General features: G+C 50.3%; 2 protein-coding genes and 1 long non-coding RNA gene across 8 annotated transcripts in view; 2 read left to right on the top strand and 1 right to left on the bottom strand.

The window, feature by feature from the left end:
• The window catches only part of SNTA1 (syntrophin alpha 1), a 35620-nt gene extending 19178 nt beyond the window's left edge, over positions 1-16442 (top strand). The window contains exons 3-8 of one of the 4 annotated variants that reach the window (XM_054467084.2): positions 6456-6660; positions 11590-11797; positions 11946-12186; positions 14051-14247; positions 15516-15703; positions 15805-16442. In XM_054467084.2, coding sequence (XP_054323059.1) covers positions 6456-6660; positions 11590-11797; positions 11946-12186; positions 14051-14247; positions 15516-15703; positions 15805-15838 — 1073 coding nt within the window. In that variant the 3' untranslated portion in view covers positions 15839-16442. Of the gene's footprint in view, positions 1-6455; positions 6661-11589; positions 11798-11945; positions 12187-14050; positions 14280-15515; positions 15704-15804 lie in introns of those variants that run through there. The other 3 variants (XM_054467086.2, XM_054467085.2, XM_054467088.2) reach the window with 3 other exon arrangements.
• LOC129021545 (uncharacterized) lies at positions 9347-22828 on the bottom strand. Its single transcript, XR_008496085.2, has 3 exons — positions 22724-22828; positions 14148-14329; positions 9347-9743 (listed from the first exon to the last, which is right to left on the bottom strand). It is a non-coding gene; the product is annotated as an uncharacterized LOC129021545 (long non-coding RNA).
• Positions 22826-23430, top strand: part of CDK5RAP1 (CDK5 regulatory subunit associated protein 1) — a 41194-nt gene continuing 40589 nt past the window's right edge. For 2 of the 3 annotated variants that reach the window (XR_008496084.2, XM_054467082.2), the window contains exon 1: positions 22826-22967. Coding sequence is in view for 1 of the 3 variants with exons in the window: in XM_054467082.2 (XP_054323057.1) it covers positions 22841-22967 (127 nt within the window). In the remaining 2 variants the exon portion in view is untranslated. Of the gene's footprint in view, positions 22972-23430 lie in introns of all 3 variants that reach the window. The other variant, XM_054467083.2, reaches the window with a different exon arrangement.

Below are 23430 nucleotides of genomic sequence, written 5' to 3'. Positions count from 1 at the left end.
ATTTTCTTTTTTTCTTTCTTTCTTTTTTTTTTTTTTGAGATGGCGTTTCACTCTTGTTGCCCAGGCTGGAGTGCAATGGTACAATCTTGCTTGGCTCACTACAACCTCTGCCTCCCTCGTTCAAGCCACTCTCCTGCCTCAGCCTCCCAAGTAGCTGGGATTACAGGCATGCACAACCACACCCAGCTAATTTTGTATTTTTAGTAGAGACAGAGTTTCACCATGTTGGTCAGGCTGGTCTCCAACTCCTGACCTCAGGTGATCCGCTCGCCTTGGCCTCCCAAAGTGTTGGGAATACAGATGTGAGCCACTGCGCCCGGCCGTCAGGTACTATTCTTGATGGTGAGGATACCCTAGTGAACTGGAAAACAGGGTAGCCCCTGCTCTCAGGGAACTGACATTCTGGTTAGGGGAGAAAGGCCATGGGCTAGTAAACAAATGGCTCTATCATCTAATTTCAAGCAGGGGTAAGTAAATGACCACCCACTGAACAGACAAGGAACAGCTTGAGCTTAGAGGACAGGCTTCCCTTTAGCCAGGACATTCAGTCACAGACATTTACTGGGATAAGTACTGGAGATCCTGTTGCCCAAACAGATGTGTTCCCTTCTCTCAGCAACGCATATGTGACCCCCAGTCCACTTATACTGGGCCTGGTGAGTGATCCTGCCCTGTTTCTCTTCCATGTGTTTCCAGTGGAATCTATTCCTGGCTCTTTGGGGCAAGAGCCAGATCCTGGCTTCCCTCCTTGGCAGAGCTGGAGGTCCCTGGAAATTGGGGCCTCTGTTTATAGGTGCCTCAGCTTCCCTGAGGAGGAAGGGCCCATGTGTCACTGCTTATCAGGCTCCCAGGCCAGGGGCTTGGCTGGGGAGGGTGGGGGCAGTGGCCGGGCCTATCTTTGGGATCTCGAGAATGCTGGCCACGGGGCTGTGGTCGTGCCCTCAGCTCTCTAAGCCACAGGCTTTGGTAGCCCCACCCTGCCTTGTCGGGTGACTCAGGCAGAAATCAGAGAGGGGAGGAGGCCTCAGAGTTGGGCTATTTATGGCCACACTCCGGGGCCCCCAGGACCCCACCCCCACTCTGGGACAGGCCACTTGGTTTGTGAAATGCAAGCCCTGATTCTGGCATCAGATGGTATGCTGTCCATTTATAGCATGTTCCTGTGGGAAAGGAGGGGGACCCAGATGTGGGATGGCTGGGTGAGCAGGGGATCTGGCAGTTTCTCTGGCTTCAAAGTTGACAAATGTTCATTTGCTGAGCACATAGTGTATGAGATCTCTGCTGGATTCTGGGGACACAGAGAAGAGTCAGACCAGGTCCCTGCCCTCAAAGTGCTCTCAGCCTGGTTGGGGACACAGACCCTACACAGACAATCACAGGGGAGTGAGGCGTAGGGGACTGCGGAGGTGATGGGTGTGATGGATCCAGACTGAGCATCTGGGAAGGTCACCTCAGAGGACGTGACCTCTGAGCTGGGCCTGTCTCCTGGGCTATGGCACCTCTTCCCTCCTGGTAAATGAGCCTGTCCTGCCCTGGCATTCATTTTTCCATTCACATAACACTGACTCTGGGTTGATTGGTTTGTTTGAAACGGGTCTTGCTCTGTTATCCAGGCTGACTACAGCCTCAATCTTCTGGGCTCAAGCAAGCCTCCCACCTCACCCTCCCAAGTACCTAGGACTACAGATGCACACCACCATGCCCAGCTAGTTTTTTGTATTTTTGGTAGAGACAGGGTTTTGCCATGTTGCCCAGGCTGCGCTCAAACTCCTAGGCTCAAGCGATCTGACTGCCTCAGCCTCCCCAAGTGCTGGGACTACAGGTGTGAGCTACTGCCTGGCCAACTCTGGGTTTGAAGAGCAAGCCCAGTTTCTTTCTTTCTTTTTCTTTTTTTTTTTTTTTTGAGACAGAGTCTTGCTCTGTTGCCAGGCTGCAGTGCAATGGCATGGTCTCAGCTCACTGCAACTTCCACCTCCTGGGTTCAAACAATTCTCCTGCCTCAGCCTCCTGAGAAGCTGGGACTATAGGCGCACGCCACCATGCCCAGCTAATTTTTGTATTTTTAGTAGAGACAAGGTTTCACCATGTTGGCCAAGATGGTCTTGATCTCCTGACGTTGTGATCCACCTGCCTCGGCTTCCCAAGTGCTGGGGTTACAGGCATGAGCCACCGCTCCCTGCCATTTCTTTTAGGAGTTCCCAGTTTTGTGGAGGAGACAACCCCAACACACAGAATTAGAGACCTAGGAAGTGTGGGCAAGGAAGACTGATAAGTGAGAAACACCTATTTCTTGAGTCCTTAATACTCACCACCTGCCTTACAATATTTTATTTAATCCTGACATCTCTCTGAGGTAGAATTTTTTTTTTTTTTTTTTTTTTTTTTTGAGACAGGGTCTCGCTCTGTCGCCCAGGCTGGAGTGCGGTGGCATAATCTTGGCTCACTGCAACCTCTGCCTCCTGTGCTCAAGCAATCCTCCCACCTCAGTTTCCTGCGTAGCTGGGACTATGGGCGCACTAACTACCATGCCTGGCTAATGTTTTGTGTTTTTGGTAGAGACAAGGTTTTGCTATGTTGCCCAACCTGGTCTTGAACTCCTGGGCTCAAGCAGTCTGCCTGCCTCAGGCTCCCAAAGTGCTGGGATTACAGGCGTGAGCCACCATGTCTGGCTGTAGTTATTCATCTTTTATTTTTATTATTTTATTATTTTTTATTTTGATTATTATTTTTTGAGATGGGGTTTCACTCTTGTTGCCCAGGCTGGAGTGCGGTGGCACAATCTTGGCTCACTGCACCCTCTGCCTCCTGGGTTCAAGCAATTCTCCTGCCTCAGCCTCCTGAGTAGCTGGGATTACAGGTGCACACTACCATGGCCTGGCTAATTTTTGTATTTTTAGTAGAGACGGGATTTCGCCATGTTGGCCAGGTGGTCTTGAACTCCCAGCCTCAGGTGATCCTCCCGCCTCAGCCTCCCAAAGTGCTGGGATTACAGGCGTGAGCCACTGTGCCCAGCCCTATTCATCTTTTATTGACTAGTAGATTGAGGCCCAGAGAGGTAAATGACCTTGTCCATGGTTACACAGTTAGACAGTGCTGGAGCTGGAATTCAAAACCAAGAGCATCTGACTCCAGAGGGAATTGCATTTTCTTTCTCTCTTTTTTTTTTTGAGACAGGGTATCACTCTGTTACCCAGACTGGAGTGCAATGGCATAATCATGGCTTGCTGCAGCCTCTGCCTGCTGGGTTCAAGGGATCCTCCTGCCTCAGCCTCTTGAGTAGCTGGGATCACAGGCATGTGTCACCACACCTGGCTAATTTTTTTTTAAATTTTACTTTCTTTCTTTTTCTTTTTTCTTTCTTTCTTTTCTTTTCTTTTTTTTTTTTTTTTTGAGACGGAGTCTTGCTCTGTCCCTCAGGCTGGAGTGCAGTGGCACGATCTTGGCTCACTGGAACCTCTGCCTCCCGGCTTCATACAATTCTCCTGCCTCAGCCTCCCAAGTAGCTGGGATTACAGGTGCCCGCCACCACGCCCAGCTAATTTTTTTCTGTATTTTTAGTAAGGACGGGGTTTCGCCATGTTGGCCAGGCTCATCTCAAACTCCTGAGCTCAAGTGATCCACCCACTGTGGCCTCCCAAAGTGCTGGGATTACAGACGTGAGCCACCGCACAAGGCCAGGAACTGCATTTTCAATAGTGTGGAAGTTTGGAAGCTCATACAGCCTGTGAGTAGTTAGTATGATTGGACCAGAGGGTGAGATTAGGGATATGGCAAGAAGTGAAGCCAGGGAGGAAGACAGGACCTGTGGGCAGGGCCCACGTCCTAGAGGGCATTGAAATTAGGCGAAGGGTGCAGGGGAGCCAGAGCAGGGCTTTGAGCAGGGGAGGGATGTGGCCACTTGTAGCAAGGAGATGTAGCAGTTGCACCATTGGGGGCTGTATTTGTCAGGATGCTTTTGACTGCAAGTAACAGGAATCCAATTCAATGAGGTTTAAACATCGAAGAAAATGTGTTATCCTCCTGAACATCTTGAGACAGCATGGCTCCAGGGAAGATTAATTTAGGGGCTCATGGTATCATTAAAAACTCAGGTCTCTCCATCTTTCTGCTTCACCATCCTCAATGTGTGGACCCCAAACTTTGTGGTCAAAAAGTAGGCTGGGCACAGTGGCTCACGCCTATAATCCCAGCACTTTTGGAGGCTGAGGCCGGCGGAGCACCTGAGGTCAGGAGTTCAAGACCAGCCTGGCCAACATGGCGAAACCCCATCTCTACTAAAAATACAAAAATTAGCTGGGTGTGGTGGTACGCACCTGTAATCCTAGCTACTTGGGAGGCTGAGGCAGGAGATTCGCTTGAACCCAGGAGGCAGAGGTTGCAGTGAGCCAATATTGCACCACTGCACTCCAGCCTGGGCGACAGAGTGAGACTCTGTCTCAAAAAAAAAGAAAAAAAAAAAAAAGTGGCTTTCGTTGCGCTAGGAACAAGCTCCCTCCCAGCAACTTTGAAAGGCTAACGGAGGAGAAAAGGAAGGCAATGTTTTTTTCCTCACATCTCATTGGCCAGAACTGTATCATTTGCCCCTTTCTAAACCAATCACAAGCAAGAAGGATGGAATGATCATGATTAGATTTGACCAATCAAGATTCTCCCTCTAAGCTGGGGAGAAGCTGAGCCTCTAGGGCTCAGGGTTCTCTTAGCAAAGGAAAAAGAGGGGAGATGGTTTTTGGCTGTCAAGTAGGCTGTGACACGTCCCACTTCTGCTGCCCTTTGAGACATAATCCAATAGTCAGTCCTGGGGTAAGTCATTGCTACAGTGATGATAAGTCATTTGAGTCCTAGTCCCCAAAAGTCAGACCTAGGCTTGCTTCTCCCAAAAAAACCTGGCCCTGGTTTCTTTCAACATTGCTTCTATCCCAACCCCAATAGGGTTTGTAACTCCCTCTTATTTGTCCCCGTTTGCTTTGAATCCTATCTGAGCCTCAGAGGCATCTCCTGCGACAGAAATAGCTTCTTATCTGGTTCTTCCAGGGAGGTGGGCCAAGAATTACTTCCTAACTCCTTCCTAGGCTGTCCACTCACAGGGCACGTTGGCTGGGCTTTGACTGCGGACGTCAGATAGCTAGCAAGCCAGATGGCCCTGGGAGCAGGTGTGGTTGAGAGCAGAGGAAGAGAGGCTGCCCACGGGCTAGCAGGCATCAGGCACCCATAGATATACCCATAGAGGGTATATCTTTGTTGGGAGAAGAGAGACAAGGTCTTGGGAAAGTCATCTTTTTTTTTCAGAGACAGTCGTACTTCATCGTCCAGGCTGGAGTGCACAATCTTGGCTTATTGCAACCTTTGCTTCCCATGTTCAAGTGATTCTCATGCCTCAGCTTCTCGAGCAGCTGGGATTACAGGCATGCACCACCCTGCCCAGCTAACTTTTGTATTATTAGTAGAGACAGGGTTTCACCTTGTTGGCCAGGGTGATCTTGACCTCCTTACATCAAGTGATCCACACTGCCTTGGCCTCCCAAAGTGCTGGAATTACAGGTGTGAGTCACCATGCCCAGCCTGGGAGTCTTTTTTTTTTTTTTTTTTTGAGACAGAGTCTTGCTCTGTTGCCCAGGCTGGAGTACAGTGGCGCGATCTTGGCTCACTGCAACCTCCTCCTCCCGGGTTCAAGTGATTCTCCTGCCTTAGCCTCCCCAGTAGCTGGGATTACAGGTGCGAGCCACCACGCCCGGCTAGTTTTTGTATTTTTAGTAGAGATGGGGTTTCACCATGTTGGTCAGGCTGGTTTCAAACTTTTGACCTCAAATGATCTGCCTGCCTTGGCCTCCCAAAGTGCTAGGATTACAGGCATAAGCCAACATGCCCAGCCTGGGAAAGTCTTGTAACTACCTTCTTGTATACAGTGTCTAGGAGTTCAAGACCAGCAACATGGCGTGACCCCATCTCTACAAAAAATTAATAGCTGGGTGTGGTGGTGCGTAGCTGTAGACCCAGCAACTTGGGGAGCTGAGGTGGGAGGATTGATTGATCTGGGAGATTGAGGCCGTAGTGAGCTGCGATCACACCATGGCACTCTAGTCTGGGTGACAGAGAGAAACTGTCTCAAAAAAAAAAAAAAAAAGTCACATGGCCACACCTCACTGCAAAGGAGGCTGGGAAATAGAGTCTTTCTTCCAGGTGGCTGTATGTCTATCAACTATGGGGAAAATGAGAGAAGGGATATAGGGGGGCCCTATCTCTATATAGGGATAGAGAGAAGGGATACAGTATTTTCTGCTCCACTGCCCCGTCAGAGACTTTAACCTAGAAGAATTTATTAATATCACTACTGGACTCTTGCTTACTAAGGGTCTAATAGTGACACGTAAATTAAACTCTTAATAAATTAGTGACAACTGTGATATGTGCTGGGAGCCCATGTCACAGTGGTGACTGCTGATGTCTCTCCCAATCAGTCAAGTATATGAAGGACGTCTCACCGTATTTCAAGAACTCTGCTGGTGGGACCTCGGTCGGCTGGGACTCACCTCCTGCCTCACCCCTTCAGCGGCAGCCTTCCTCCCCTGGCCCCACACCCCGGAACCTCAGCGAGGCCAAACACGTGTCCTTGAAGATGGCATATGTCTCGAAGAGGTGCACCCCCACTGACCCGGAGCCCAGGTAAGGCTGGGGTGGGGGGCAACTCAGATGGACAGATGCCCTGGCGTCAGGTGGTGGGACCAACGGAAAGACACCTCTGTGTTGTATGAATGACCAGCACAATGCCAGAACATAGTAGGTGCTTAAAAAATAGATTGACTGGAAGCCTGAGTGAAGCTATGGAGATGATGGTGTGCTTTGCTTCTCATTTCTTCCTCTGGGAAGCTCACATCTGGAGATGAACTTGGTCTGGGGAAGAACTCTGCGTTCCAGTCCTGGTTCTCTTTGAACTAGGCCCTTTTCCTCACTGACCTTTAGATTCTCCATTGTGAGATAAGGTTGTTGGACTCACTGATCTTCTCGTCTCTTCCTACTCTGCTGGAGCTCTGAGATGTCTGGTAACCTTTTTATCAGGGCCATGGAAGGTTACATCCTTCACATCTGAGCAGCCTTTAACAGTTCATTGATAATACTGATACCTCCTAACATTTACTGAGTGTTTACTGTGTACCCAGCACTCTGTTGAGTGCTTTCCATGTGCAATATTATTTAGCTCTCACAGAGGCCCAATGGGAAAGTCCTATTATTTCACCTTCATTTTATTTTATTTTATTACTATTTTTGAGCCAGAGTTTCGCTCTGTTGCCCAGGCTGGAGTGCAGTGGTGCAATGATCTTGGCTTACTGCAATCTCTGCCTCCCGGGTTCAAGTGATTCTCCTGCCTAAGCCTCCCAAGTAGCTGGGACTACAGGCACCCACCACCACACCTGGCTAACTTTTTTTTTTTTTTTTTTTTTTTTGAGATCGAGTCTCGCTCTGTCGCCCTTGGCTGGAGTGCAATGGCGTGATCTTGGCTCACTGAAACCTCTGCCTTCCGGGTTCACGCCATTCTCCTGCCTCAGCCTCCCAAGTAGCTGGGATTACAGGCACCCGCCATCACGCCGGGCTAATTTTTTGTATTTTTAGTAGAGACGGGGTTTCTCCATGTTGGTCAGGCTGGTCATGAACTCCTGACCTCGTGATCCGCCCGCCTCGGCCTCCCAAAGTGCTGGGATTATAGGCGTGAGCTACCGTGCCCTGCCTAACTTTTGTATTTTTTGTAGAGAAGGGGTTTCACCATGTTGGCCAGGCTGGTTTCGCACTCCTGACCTCAGGTGATCTGCCTGCCTTGGCCTCCCAAAGTGCTGGGATTACAGGCATGAGCCATCGTTCCCGGCTCACCTCCATTTTATAGATGAGGACAGAGAGGGGGAGTAACCTGCTTGAGATCACACAACCAGAAAGGGTGGCACTTGCCTCATTCCTGGTAGTCCCTTCTGCTTTGGAAGCTGCAAGATGCCTGAGTGATGGTGGTGGCTGAATGGAGCATATTTGGTCAAGTGGGATATGCAGTGTTGGAGGTGATGCTTAAGTGGTATACGCATTACAAGCTTGGGCTGTGGGTCCTAGTGACAGCCTAGGTTCAATGCCAAGCAAATGCCCAACATTGGCTGGGAGGGCTGGTTAACGTCCAGCATCCAAATCCCTTGGTCTCACTCGATGCCACACCTCTTGCCTGCCACCATGAGGCAAGAACTGGTGAGTCACAGGTCACTTGCAGATGCTCTACAGAGAGCTTTTGTTTTTGTTTTTGAGACGGAGTATCGATCGCTCTGTTGCCCAGGCTGGAGTGCAGTGGTGCAATCTTGGCTCACTGCAGTCGCCTTCTCCTGGGTTCAAGCGATTCTCCTGCCTCAGACTTCTGAGTAGCTGGGATTACAGGCACCTGCCAACATGCCCAGCTAATTTTGTATTTTTATTAGAGATGGGGTTTCACCATGTTGGTCAGGCTGGTTTGGAACTTCTGACCTCAGGTGATCCGCCTGCCTCAGCCTCCCGAAGTGCTAGGATTATAGGCATGAGCCATCGCCTGTATTTTTCATAGACTAATTTTTGTATTTATTTATTTATTTTTTTGAGACGGAGTCTTGCTCTGTTGCCAAGCTGGAGTGCAGTGGTACAATCTTGGCTCACTGCAACCTCCGCCTCCCAGGTTCAAGCAATTCTCCTGCCTCAGCCTCCTGAGTAGCTGGGACTACAGGTGCATGCCGCCATGCCTGGCTAATTTTTCTTTTTGTATTTTAGCAGAGACGGGGGTTCACCATGTTGCCCAGGCTGGTCTTGAACTCCTGAGCTCAGGCATTCTGCCTGCCTCGGCCTCCCAAAGTGCTAGGATTACAGGCATGAGCCACCGCGCCCGGCTGTATTTTTACTAGAGACAGGGTTTCACCACATTGGCCAGGCTGATCTCAAACTCCTGACCTCAAGATCCACCCACCTCGGGCTCCCAAAGTGCTGGGATTACAGGGGTGAGCCACCATGCCCGGCCCGGAAGGGCCTTTTGTGAGGGTGAAGGTGAGGTAATATTAGTCCTTCCAGAGACTCACAGAACCTTAGATTCCCAGCCTGATCCCAGACATTACCTGAAACATGTGTGTATATGTTTCTAAGTGTGTGCACATGTAGATGACATGTAAATGCAAGTGCTTGTATGTATATATGAGAGCATTTGCATGTATATGAGTATAGATTTGCACCTGTGTTTGTGTTTATGTTATTTGTATGTGTATGCACATGGGTGTGTGCATATGTGTTTGAACATGTACATGCCTGAGTAGCTACATAGGTAACCTGAATATAACTGGGGTTCCATAAGGCCCACTGTCAGTGTAGTATCCCAGTCATAGGGATACAGCCTGGCAACCAAAATGTAATGAAAACTACTTCAAACTTTTACTCAGTGTTAGGATTGCATTAGGCTGCAAGTACAGAAACTCCAACAAGCAATGACTTCAATAAAAGGGGTTAATTTTCCCACATGTTTAAAAAGAAGTCCAGGGGTCAGCTATTCAGGCTGCTGTAGATGCTCAAGGATGCCATCAAGGAACCAGGCTTCTAGCTTCCTGCTCTGCCATTTTAATTATGGGCGGTTTTCTTCTTCGTGGAGGCAGGATGGTGGCTGTATCCCAACAATTGTGTTCATATTCCAGGCAGAAAGAAGACAAAAGCCAAAGAGTCTTTTCTCCTGGTATTTTGGCTATCTGTTGCTGTATCATAAACCATCCCTAAAATTTAGTGGTTTAGAAAACAATAATTTATTATTCCTTTTTGAGATGGGGGATCTCGCTCTGTCACCCAGGCTGGAGTGCAGTGGTGCGATCTCAGCTCACTGCAACCTCCACCTCCCGGGTTCAAGTGATTCTAGTGCCTCAGCCTCCCAAGTAGCTGGGACTACAGGTGCCCCCCAGGACGTCTGGCTAATTTTTTTGTGTTTTTAGAAGAGATGGGGTTTTGCCCTGTTGGCTAGGCTGGTTTTGAACTCCTGGCCTCAAGTGATCTGCCTGGCTCAGCTTCCCAAAGTGCTGGGATTACAGGCGTGAGCCACCATGCCTGGCCTCAAGCCTCTTTAGTTTAGTTTTGTTGTTGTTTTGTTTTTCCATTTTTTTTTTTTTTTTTTTTTGAGATGGAGTTTCGCTCTTGTTGCCCAGGCTGGAGTGCAATGGCATGATCTCGGCTCACTACACCCTCCACCTCCTGAGTTCAAGTGATTCTCCTGCCTCAGCCTCCCTAGTAGCTGGGATTACAGGCATGTGCCACCACACCCAGCTAATTTTGTATTTTTAGTAGAGACAGGGTTTCTCCATGTTGGTCAGGCTGGTCTTGAACTTCCTACCTCAGGTGATCCGCCCGCCTTGGCCTCCCAAAGTGCTGAGATCACAGGTGTGAGCCACTGCACCTGGTCTGTTTTTCTGTTTTTTAAGATGAGGTCTTGTGCTGTCATCTAGGTTGGAGTGCAGTGGCACCCTTATAGCTTACTGCAGCCTCAAACTCCTGGGCTCAAGTGACTCTCCTGCCTCAGCCTCTAAGTAGCTGGGACTACAGGCACGTGTCACCATGCCTGGCTAATTAAAAAAAAATTATTTTTCTTTTTTAGAGATGAGTGTCTCACTTTGTTGTCCAGGCTGGTCTCGAACTCCTGGGCTCAAGCCATTGTCCTGGCTCAGTCTCCCGAAGTTCTGGGATTACAGGCGTGAGCCACCATGCCCAGCTTAGTTTTTTTTTTTTTTCCTGCTCTTATTAGTGAATTAGTTTGGTTCTATGCAACAAGGAGAACCTGGGAGCTGGCCCAGAAAAGGATGTTCCTTAGAAACCAGGAGAAAGGGGCAAGATTAGGAATGGCCACACAGCAATAATTTAGGCCCCATCACACCCATGTTTGAGTGTGTGTGTATATTTGTGTGTATCTGCATACGTGTAGGCCGGGCACGGTGGCTCATGCCTGTAATCCCAGCACTTTGGAGGGCCAAGGCGGGGTGATCATTTGAGGTCAGGAGTTCGAGACCAGCCTGGCCAACATGGTGAAACCCCCATCTCTACTAAAAATAAAAAAAATAAGGCCAGGCACGGTGGCTCATGCCTGTAATCCCAGCATTTTGGGAGGCTGAGGCAGGCAGATCATGGGGTCAGGAGATCGAGACCATCCTGGCCAACATGATGAAACCCCGTCTCTATTAAAAATACAAAATACAAAAATTATCTGGGTGTGGTGGCGTGCGCCTGTAATCCCAGCTACTTGGGAGGCTGAGGCAGGAGAATCGCTTGAACCGGGGAGGCGGAGGTTGAGCCATTGCAGTGCAGCCTGGGTGACAAAGCGATGCTCTGTTTCAAAACAACAACAAAAACCCCACAAAATGTACGAATACGTGTGTGTATGTCACACTCTCTTGTTCCTATGCCCCATGAGGCCCCAGCAACTGTGGCTGGAGCCCAGCAGTGAGGGTCGCTCCTGATTGTCTCATGGACATCCCCCTGGTTTCTCCTGGTTTGGTGGTGGGTGGGATTTCTTGGGCCAGGGTTGGGCAGCTGCAGCCTAATGGTCAGGTCCTTGTCTCCACCCATTTGTGCCTGCAGGTATCTGGAGATCTGCTCTGCAGATGGCCAAGACACCCTCTTCGTGAGGGCCAAGGATGAGGCTAGCGCGAGGTCATGGGCGACTGCCATCCAAGCCCAGGTCAACGCTCTGATGCCGCGGGTCAAGGATGAGCTGCAGGCACTGTTGGCAGCCACCAGCACAGCTGGGAGCCAGGACATCAAGCAGATTGGCTGGCTAACTGAGCAGGTGCCTGCTGGGCCTGGGACCTATCCCTCCCTCTCTTCCGCTCCTTTGGAGCTGGCCCTGTTCCCAGTGCCCCTGGCCACCTCACCCCGCCCTGGCCCTCTGCCCTCACTTCCCCCACCCATCCTCACTGCTGTTTTGTTCCCTGCAGCTGCCCAGTGGGGGCACAGCCCCCACCCTGGCCCTGCTAACTGAAAAGGAACTGCTCCTCTACTCGTCTCTCCCCGAGACCCGTGAGGCCCTGAGCCGGCCAGCCCGTACTGCCCCACTCATCGCCACCAGGTACCCACGGGCAGGGGCAGTATGTCTCCCCCAGAACTTGCCAGGAGATGCTCCAGCAGGGCCCCAGAAGCTGGGAACTCCAGCCCTGTCCACCCTCAGCTATTCCCCAGGTGACCTGAAGCAAGTCTCTGCCCTGTCTGGGCCTCCGTTTCCTCATCTGTAAAATGGGTGCTTGGAACAAAAGGATATAAGGTCCCCACTAGCCACGCATTCACTGACACTTATGCCTTGTGCTGCATGGTTCAGAGGGCACAGAGCTGACCCCAACAGCTTCTGCCTCCAGAGAGAACCTTGTCTGGTTGGGGAGACAGACCCAGGAACAGCCATTACAGTGCAGGGTTTCTAGGGGCCACTTAACTCTTTTGGGGTAGTAGAGGAAGGCCTCAGGGAGGAGGTGACATTTGAGCTGGATTTGATGGATGAGTAGAAGTTTTCTGTTTAAGAAAGAGTAAAAGAGCATCCCATGCAGAGAGAACATCATGGTCAAAGGTACAGAAGCATGAAGGGCTATAGCATGTTCATGGAGCTATGAGGTTGTGATGACCAGAATTCATGCAGGAAATGGAGAGAAGGGAGTTGGCAGGGCCTGATCTTGCAGAGCTTCTATTGCCTGATTAAGGAATGTTAGCTTTATCTTAAGATTTTGGTAATGTTGAAGGGTTTAAGCTGGGGAGCGAGGTGCTCTGGTTGCTGTAAGAGAATCCCTGTGGCTGCCACGTGGAGAATGCAGCGGAGAGTGCAGGATGGAAGTGGGGAGGTGCTGCAGTCGTGCAGGAGAGATGATGGTGGCTGGGGGAGGTGGAGGTGGGTGGCAGGAGCAGATGGGGAAGAAAGGCAGCATTGGCATTGGAAACCACATGGGAGTAAAATTAACAGGGCTCCGTGCTTGCCAGATGGGGTGGGTGAAGGAGGGGTCCGGAATGAACAGGAAGTTTGGAGCTTGTGTCTGGGTGAGCGTGGGACTGGGGGTGGGGGTGGAAAGGGAGGAGGCTGGAGCAAGATGCTGAGTTAAGTCCAGAGTGTATGTGGGATGGAGAGAGGGAGCTTAGATAGGAAGCTTGGGGACTCAAGGGTCTCCAGCTTAGGGCTGGAAAGTGGAAGGCTGGTGTCAGCAGCAATCTGGGTGGGTGGGGGGGAACTGAGCTATAGGAGAAAGACTGGGTGGAGGGAGGAACAAAGAGGGATATGGGGCAGAACTCTTAGGTCTGCCCCAGAGAGGGGCAGTTGGCTTACCAAGGCCACACAGCAAGTGAGAGTCAAGCTGCAGGGGTCTGAAGTCCTTGTTACCCATGTCTCCTTACCTCAGGCTGGCTCTGGCCCATGTGTCAGGAGCCTGTTGGCTACTAGGGATAACTAGGTCCTGGACTGTCTACCTAATCAAGTGATTGAAGTCAGGCAACAAAAGTTTATTGAGCACCTACTGTGGTCAGGCATGGTTTTAGTTACTGGGAATACAGTGGTGAACACAAGATCAAAATTTCTAACCTAGCTGACATTCTAGTGAAAAAGACAGTCAAAAACCAACCAAAACAAATAATAAAAAATACAATTTCTGGTACCATGATTAAAAAGTAAGGCTAGTGAGTGACAAGGGTGCTATTTTGGACTGGGAGGTCAGGGAAGGCTTCTCAGAGGAGGTGACATTTAAACTAACATCTGAAGGAAGTGAGGGAGTGAGCCGTGCAGATAATCAGGGAAGTGTGTATAGGCAGAGGGAAGAGCATATGCAAAGGTGCTGAGGCAGGCATGTGCTAGGTGTATGTGACGATATCAGTATAGCCAGAGCCAAGGGAGCGACGGGGAGGGTGGCAGGAGATGTCTCCTGCTGAGTCAATCAGTGCCCCCTGGGGAGTCCTGTCCTGTTAGGTGGTAAAGGATTTACAGGGTTTCTTCCCAGGTCACTGGCCCCTTTGCCCAGAACTATTTGCCCCCTGCCCGAGGCCTCATGCTCAGCCCTCTGCCCCCAACCCCCAGACTGGTGCACTCAGGCCCCTCCAAGGGCTCAGTGCCCTACGATGCAGAGCTCTCTTTTGCCCTGCGCACGGGCACACGTCACGGTGTGGAAACTCACCTGTTCAGCGTGGAGTCACCGCAGGAGCTGGCTGCCTGGACCCGCCAGCTGGTGGATGGCTGTCACCGGGCCGCCGAGGGTGTGCAGGAGGTGTCTACAGGTGTGCTGGGAGGATCTGGGAGTATCCCTCTGGTAATAAGCCTCTTATCCCCAGGGGCATTCAAGCTTCCTTCTTTAGGGCACTTCAGGAGGGGATAGAAAATGGGGTTTGGAGGTCAAGGTGGGTGGATCAGCTAAGGTCAGAAGTTCGAGACCAGCCTGGCCAACATGGCAAGACCCTGTCTCTACTAATAATACAAAAATTGGCCGGGTGTGGTGGCTCATGCCTGTAATTCCAGCACTTTGGGAGGCTGAGGCGGGTGGATCACTTGAGGTCAGCAGTTCGAGACCAGCCTGGCCAAAATGGTGAAACCCTGTCTCTACTAAAAATACAAAAATTAGCTGGGCATGGTGGTGGGCGCCTGTAGTCCTAGCTACTCGGGAGGCTGAGGCAGAAGAATTGCTTGAATCTGGGAGGCGGAGGTTGTAGTGGGCCCAGATTGCGCCACTGCACTCCAGCCTGGGCGACAGAGCAAGACTGTCTCAAAAAAAAAAAAAAAATAATAATAATAATACAAAAATTAGCCGGGCATGGTACTAGGTGCCTGTAGTCCCAGCTACGCAGGAAGCTGTGGCACAAGAATCATTTGAACCCGGGAGGTAGAGGTTGTGGTGAGCCGAGATTGCGCCCACTGCACTCCAGCCTGGGTAACAGAGTGAGACTGTTTCTCCAAAAAAAAAAAAAAAAAAGGAAGTTGGGTTTGGGCCCCTCTGTTTTGGATGTGCAGGTGCCCTAGCAGGCAGAGACTCTTCTCCCTGGGGTTTTCTTGCCCCAGCTTTGTCAATCTGCTGGTGAGGATGTGAGAGATGGCACTTGGGGTAGGGTTGCCAGAGGAAATAAATACAGGACACCCAGCCTCATTTGAATTTCAGGTTAACAATGAATACTTTTTTCATAGAAGTATGCCTGAATTAGTCATTGTTTATCTGAAATTTAAATTTAGCTGGGTAACTCTGCAGGTCTCCAAGGGCGGTGCTTGGTAGATCTGATGATGTCTTTATCAGGAGTGAGCCTCCTGTCCATGGCACATTTTAAGCTCCCCCTTTCTACTTGTGCTGCTGGAAGTGGGACTGGAAGTGGGTGTAGGTCCTCTGAGGGTGGGGGTGATGACTCTCTGCAGGGTGGGTGTACAGGTGCCACGACAAACAGTGAGCCTCCCATCCCTGGAGGCATTCAGGCCCCACTTTGTAAGCTGCGGTGGGGGTTGGAGGTTGGGGTGTAGTCTCTGAGGTGCCAGCTGTGCCTGTACCTATGTGCCCTCCCTGCAGCCTGCACGTGGAATGGGCGTCCCTGCAGCCTGTCTGTGCACATCGACAAGGGCTTCACACTGTGGGCGGCTGAGCCAGGTGCAGCCCGAGCTGTGCTCTTGCGACAGCCCTTCGAGAAGCTGCAGATGTCTTCAGATGATGGCGCCAGTCTCCTTTTCCTGGACTTTGGAGGTGCTGAAGGCGAGATTGTGAGTGAGGGGCTGCCTCTGCACCCTGGGGAGGAGGGGGTGTGCACTCTTGGAGGCCAGGCTGGCCAGGGCCCTGACTCTTCTCTCCATCCACCCTCCAGCAGCTGGACCTGCACTCGTGTCCCAAAACCATAGTCTTCATCATCCACTCCTTCCTGTCGGCCAAAGTCACCCGCCTCGGGCTGTTGGCCTAGAAGTCGCCGGATGCACTAGCCCTGAAGAGGGGTGTCCATGACATGGCCTGAGCTGGGCCTCCACCGACTGCCTGCTCACCCCTGGGCTGAGGGAAGGGAGAGGAGAGGAACAAGGGCCTCCGAGACCCCACCCCTGAGGGAGACTGGATTGGTCTTGGGGCCCAGGACCCAGACCCAGGACAGAGTGGACTCTGCCTGTGATGGGGTGGCCTTCCTGCTGCCCCCCTCCACCAGTGCCTTTTGCAGAGAGATATTTTGTGTACACAGAAGCCATTCCGAGTCTGGGACCTGCCCCTGTGCGGATCCTGACTCCAGCCAACAGCTGAGCTGCCAGGCCTCCTTGAGGCCCCTAAGCCACCCCCAGAGGTCCCATCTAAAGCTGGAGTCCCCTGGGGTCAGCAGCAAGAGAAAGAAGAGGAGACTTTCTGTTTGTTTTTCCCCTCAGCCCTGCCACCGTGGGGAGTCTGGTTTTTCTCTTCATCCTCTCTCTCTCCTCCTTACTGTTGGATAAATAAACAGCCTGTGAGCACACAGGCAGGCCGGCCCAGTGTCTGTGGTCTGTGCCTTGGCCTTTGGGTCCTGGGGTGGCCCCTGCAGTCCCAAGATGGACCAGACCAAGGAATGGGGCACCTTTCCCTGGAGAAGAACAGACCTTTACCACATGGGCCAAAGACAGTGTATTGGTTATCTATTGTTGTGTGACAAATTACCCCAAAATTCGCGGCTTAAAATGACAAATATTCATTATCTCTTAGGTTCTGTGGGTCAGGAATTTGAGAGGGGCTAAGCTGGGCTGTTCTTGTCTCAGGGTCACTCATGAGGTTGCAGTCAAGTTGTTGGCTAGGGCTGCAGTCATCCGAAGGCTTGACTGGGGCTGGAGGATCCATTCCAATACTGCTCATGCACATGGCTGTGGGTAGGAGGTCTCAGTTCCTCACCATGTAGGGCTAACCCTAGAGCTGCTGCTTGAGTTTTCTCATGATATGGCAGTTGGCTTTCCCCACAGTGAGACAGAAGAGAGAGCAAGGAGGAAGCCACAAACAGTACCTCTTATGACCCAGTCTTGGAAGCTATACAGTGTTGCTTCTGCTTTGCTCTATTCATTAGAAATGAGTCACCAAATTCAGTCCACACTCAGAGGGAGGGGAATTAGGCTCCACCTCTTGAAGAAAGGAATGTCAAAGAATTTGTGGACCCATGTCAAAGCCATCTTAGAGAGCTTCAGGACCCTTTCCTGCAGAAGGGAGGTGGAGTGGAATGTGTTTGGTACTTCGGAAACTGTGATGTGTTGGCTGGATGTGAGTAGGCGGTGGTTATGAATCCCTACCTAAAATCACAATGACAACAGCAATGATGGAGAACTTTTTTTTTTTTCTGAGACGGAGTCTTGCTCTGTCACCCAGGCGGGATCTCAGCTCACTGCAACCTCTACCTCCCAGTTCAAGCAATTCTCCTGCCTCAGCCTCCCAAGTAGCTGGGATTACAGGTGCCCGCCACCACGCCCCACTAATGTTTTATATTTTTAGTAGAGATAGGGTTTCACCATGTTGGCCAGGCTGGTTTTAAACTCCTGACCTCAAGTGATCCTCCTGCATCAGCTTCCCAAAGTGCTAGGACACTGTGCCAAGCCCAGAACTTTTTTTTTTTTAAACTTTCGAAAGGTTCAGTTTCTTCAATGTAGCGACAAGATAAAACAAAGATGATGTGCCTGGTGTGATGGCTCATGCCTGTAATCCCAGCACTCTGGGAGGGTGAGGTGGGCGGATCACCTGAGGTCAGGAGTTCAAGACCAGCCTGGCCAACATGGTGAAACCCTTTTGCTACTAAAATTACAAAAATTAGCAGGGCATGGTGGCACCTGCCTGTAATTCCAGCTACTCAGGAGGCTGAGGCAAGAGAATTGCTTGAACCTGGGAGGTGAAGGTTGCGGTGAGCCGAGATCGCGCCACTGCACTCCAGCCTGGGTAACAGAGTGAGACTCAGTCTCAAAAAAACAAACAAAACAAACAACAACAACAACAAATTAGCCGGGTATGGTGGTGTGCACTTGTAATCTCAGCTACTCGGGAGGCTGAGACAGGAGAATCATTTGAACCCTGGAGGTGGAGTTTGCAGCGAGCAGAGATTGTGCTACTGCACTCCAGCCTGGGCCCCAGAGTGTGACTCTGTCTCAAAAAAAAAAAAGACCAGGTAACTTAACTTTGAGGCAATCACTTTTAGCTTACTTATAATGGCAGCATTGTTTCTTTGTGAAAATGAAACTTTCTCAGCTTATCCACTAAATTTTCAGCAACATCCCAAACCACCAAAGACTCACTCCTTTTCCTTCTGGCCATCAGCAGTCTAGTGCCTTCACTTGGAACACCGACCCCTGCCCTATTTTTTGTTTTTGAGGTGGGGTCTCGCTTTGTTGCCCAGGCTGGAGTGCAGTTGTGGGATCTCAGCTCACTGCAGCCTCGGCCTCCCAGGCTCAAGTGATCCTCCTACCTCAGCCTCCCAAGTTGCTAGGACTACAGGACTGTACCACCATGGCTGGCTAATTTTTTATTTTTTAATTTGTTGTAGGGATGGGGTCTTGCCATGTTACCCAGGCTGGTCTCACACTCCTGAACTCAAGCAATCCTCCTGTCTTGGCCTCAAGCAATTCTCTTGCCTCAGCCTCCTGAGCAGCTGGGATTACAGGCGCTCGCCACCATGCCCGGCTAATTTTTTTGTATTTTTAGTAGAGATGGGGATTTCACCATGTTGGCCAGGCTGGTCTCGAACTCCTGACCTCAGGTGATCCACCTGCCTCGGCCTCCCAAAGTGCTGAGATTACAGGTGTGAGCCACCATGCCTGGCCATAATTTTTGTATTTTTATTAGAGATGGGGTTTTACCATGTTGGCCAGGCTGGTCTCGAACTCCTGACCTCCAGTGATCTTCCCACCTTGGCCTCCCAAAGTGCTGGGATTACAGACATGAGCCACTGTGCCTGGCCACTATATGTATATTTCTATATCTAGAATGAGATTTATTATAAGGAATTGGCTTAGGTGATTATAGAGGCCGAGAAGTCCTACAATTTGCCGTCTGCAAGCTGCACACTGAGGAAAGGTGGTGGTGTAAATTCCAGTTTGAAACTAAAAGACTGAGAATCAGGAGTGCCAATGGTGTTTAAGTCCCAGTCCAAGGGCAGAAGAAGACCAATGTCTCAGCTTAAGCAGTCAGGCAGAGAGAGAATTCAACCTTGCTCTGCCTTCCTGTCCTATTTGGGTCCCCAAGGGGTTAGATGATGTCCATCCAGATTGCGGAGGGCAGCCTACTCAGTTCACCAAAGCTAATCTCTTCCTCAAGAAACACCCAGAAATAATGTTTAACCAGATATCTGGGCAACCTGTGGCCCAGTCAAGTTGACACAAATAATTAACCAGCACAGTGTTCTGCATTATTTCCCAGTGTTCTCCAGCAGGATTAAGACCTAGATGCCTGCAAGAAAGTTGCTTGATAACAATGTTTATTGGCTGTCTCCCCTTCCCTGTTTCACTCCCCTACTACCCTACCAGTGTTTCCTGAGATTGCTTTGCAAATCAACTACCTGCACTCAAATACTTTTCTCAGGAGCTGGGCACAGTAGCTCATGCCTGTAATCCCAGCACTTTGGGAGGCCAAGGTGGGTGGATCACCTCAGGTGGGGATTTAGAGACCAGCCTGGCCAATATGGTAAAACCCCGTCTCTACTAAAAATACAAAAATTAGCCAGGCGTGGTGGCGCGTGCCTGTAATCCCAGTTACTCGGGAGGCTGAGGCAGGAGAATTGCTTGAACCCAGGAGGTGGAGGTTGTAGTGAGCCGAGATTGGGCCACTACACTCCAGCCTGTGTAACAGAGTGAGACTCGGTCTAAAAAAAAAAATACTTGTTTCAGGGTCTGCTTCTGGGGAGCCCAAACTAAGACAGAAAGCAGTCATTTATTCATTCAACAAATTTTCATTAAGCCCTTCTATGAGTCAGACCCTGTGTAGATCATGGGGATAAAGCCACGAACAAGACACCACATGTCCCTCCCTAGCTGATAGTCCAGGGAACAGGCAATGATAAGAAAATAAGTAATGCCAACATTTTGAATAGTGACAAATATGGTGAAGAAAATAATATGAGAAGTGATGGTGTAGTTTATATGAAGTGGTCAGAGAGGGTCTCTCTGAAGAGCTGATATTTATGCTGAGACCTAAAGGATGAGAAGGGGCCAGCCATGAAACAATTTTGGAGAAGAGCATTCCAGAAAGATAATAGTAAGAAGAGAGGCTCTGTGGGCGTCGTGTCGCATGCCTGTAATCCTAGCTACTTGGGAGGCTGAGGCAGGATAATTGCTTGAACCCGGGAGGCGGAGGTTGTAGTGAGCCGAGATCATGCCATTGCACTCCAGCCTGGGTAACAGAGCAAAACTCCATCCCAAAAAGGAAAAAAAAAAAAAAAAAAAAAAAAAAAGAAGAGAGGGTCTGAAATAAACATTTGCTTGGGATATTGAAGGAGCAAAATAAAATGTAGTTGAAGTATAGTCGACTAGAGCGAACACAGTAGGAGAAGTAAGAAGTACGTGGGTTGGAGAAGTAAAAGTAAGCAGGGGGCCAGACATGGTGGCTCATGCTTGTAATTCCAGCACTTTGGGAGGCTGAGGTGGGAGGATCACTTGAGGCCAGGAGTTTGAGAGCAGCCTGGCCAACATGGCGAAACCCCATCTCTAGTAAAAACAAAAATCAGCCAGGCGTGGTGGTGCTCGCCTGTAATCCTAGCACTTTAGGAGGTCAAGGTGGGCGGATCACTTGAGGCCAGGAGTTTGAGACCAATCTGGCCAACATGGTGAAACCCTGCTCTACTAAAAATAGAAAAATTAGTTTGGCGTGGTGGTGCACGCCTGTAATCCCAGCTACTTGGGAGGCTGAGGCAGGAGAGTCGCTTGAACCTGGGAGGCAGATGTTGCAGTGAGCTGAGATTGCACCACAGCACTCCAGCCTGGGCGACAGAGTGAGTGAGATGCCGTCTCAAAAAAAAAAAAAAAAAAAAAAAGTAAGCAGGGGCCACATGATGCAGGCCCCTAGGACACAGCAGGAAATGTGGATTTTATTGCAAGGGCAATGGAAAGCTCTTAAGCTTTTTTTTTTTGTTTTTTTCTTTCTTTTTTTTTTTTTGAGACGGAGTCTTGCTCTGTCGCCCAGGCCGGAGTGCAGTGGCTCGATCTTGGCTCACTGCAATCTCCGCGTCCCAGGTTCAAGCAATTGTCCTGCCTCAGCCTCCCAAGTAGCTGGGACTACAGGCACGCGGCACCATGCCCAGCTATTATTTTTTATTTTTAGTAGAGACGGGGTTTTATCATATTGGCCAGGCTGGTCTCGAACTCTTGACCTCATGATCCACCCACCTCAGCCTCCCAAAGTGCTGGGATTACAGGCGTGAGCCACCGTGCCTGGCTGTTTTTGTTTTTTCCTTTTTCGAGATATGGTCTCATTCTGGTACCCAGGCTGGAGTGCAGTGTTGAGATCATGGTTCACTGCCGCCTCAACTTCCCTGGCTCAAGCAATCCTCCGAGCCTCAGCCTTCTGAGTAGCTGGGATCACAGGCACCCGCCACCATGCCGGGCTAATTTTTGTGTTTTTTGTAGAGATGGGGTTTCATCATGTTGCTCAGGCTAGTCCAGAACTCCTGGGCTCAAGCAATCTGCCCACCTTGGCCTCCCAAAGTGCTGGGATTACAGGTGTGACCCACCATGCCTGGCCTGGCCTGCCACGGAGAGTTTTCAGGAGAGGAGTGATATAATTTGATTTAATAAAACAAACACAAATTCCCTTAGGCTATGTGTGGGAAACTGTTCTCAGGAGACAAGGTGACCGTTAGCAGGCTACTGTGATTGTTTCTGATGAGACAATGCTGGCCTGGGTAGTTGTAGCTACCGAGTAGACAGATTTGACATTTTGTAGTCAGAGTTGACAGGGCTTGCTGACAGATAGAATGTGCGGATCGAGGGAGGTGAAGAAAATGACCATTCAGTTCCTCCTAGTGCACCTGGAAGGATGGTTGGGCCATTTACTGAGATTGGCCAGAATGACAGGTACAGGTTTTTGGTGAAGATGCGTGTGTGGAAATGAAGAGTTCTGTATAAGTTAGAGATGGTCGTCAGACACCCAAGAAGGGTTGTCAAGTAGGCGGCTGAGCTATGGCTCTGGAACTTCAGGGAGGGTCCAGCTGGAGATGTGAATCAGGAAGTCATTAACCTACAGGGCAGTACCCTCCAATAGAAATACAGCGTGAACCTCTTAGGTGACTTAAAATTTCCCAGTAAGGACGGGCACGGTGGCTCACGCCTACAATCCCAGCACTTTGGGAGGCCAAGGTGGGTGGATGGCTTGTGCCTAGGTAGGAGTTTGAGACCAGCCTGGGCAACATGGGGAGACCCGTCTCTACAAAAAAAATAAAAAAAAAATTTAGCTGGGCGTGGTGGCGCCTGCCTGTAGTCCCAGCCACTTGGGAGGCTGAGGTGGATTGCTTTAGCATGGGAGGCGGAAGCTGCAGTGAGCCATGATCACACCATATTATTTTTTCCCCTGCTAGCCACATCGAAAAAGTAAAAAGAAACAACAGGTGAACTTAATTCAAATATTTCTACCACCATAGCTACAAATAAAAAAAAAAAATTCAACGAGTGTACTTATTTAACCCAATATATCCCAACAATTATTGCAGCACATAATCAATATAAACATTATATATATGAACTATTTGACACTATTTGACATTTCTTCTTCCACATCCGGTGTATCTGACATTTAGCGCACATTTGATTTGCACTCACCCACTTTGAGGCGCTCAATTGCCGCTTAAGTCCGTGGCTAGTGGCTGCCCTAAAGTTCAGCACCGCCACGGAGCTTTGGGTCCACCCGGACTGCAAAAAGGAAGCACTTCCGTTAGAATGACCCGGCCTGAAGTAGCGGCGGAACGGAAGTCGCTTGTGTATGAGCGCAGCGGCGGACCTGTGAGGGAACCCGACTTGCTGGCAGAACTTACGCTGCGGCACCCCGGGCACTGTTGCTGCTGCGGTAGGTGAGCAGCGCGCCCGCCGGGGTGGGCTGCGCACACGCTTTTGACTGGCGCCTGGGGCAGGAGGGGCCGCGGATCCCGGGAAGCGCACGGTGTTCAAGAGGGAGGATGGCACGGTGGTTATGGCGTGGGGCCTGGCGTCAGGCTGTAGGGGTTCGTACCCTAACCCCGCCGCCTAACCCCGTGTGACCTTGGACAGGTCACCTCTACTTTTTCCAAGGCTTCACTTCGCCACCCGTGAAGTGGGGTTGACAGTACAGCCTGCCTCACAGGGTTGCCGTGAGGGTTATAGGTAATAATTCGCGGAAAATGCTTTGCACCATGCCTAACGCATTGTAACCAGCCAATAAAATGTTTGGGATGTTGTACGCTATTGTTCCAGCCTCATTGCCGACTGTCAGAATTAATTTCCAGCCTCCAGAGAGGCTTCTACATTGCGTTATGCAAAGCATTTTGCTTGTA

The sequence above is a fragment of the Pongo pygmaeus genome, chromosome 21, assembly GCF_028885625.2.
Source record: "Pongo pygmaeus isolate AG05252 chromosome 21, NHGRI_mPonPyg2-v2.0_pri, whole genome shotgun sequence".
NCBI lineage: Eukaryota > Metazoa > Chordata > Mammalia > Primates > Hominidae > Pongo > Pongo pygmaeus.
The sequence above is the reverse complement of the archived record's forward strand: the minus strand, read 5'-3'. Positions and strand labels throughout refer to the sequence as shown.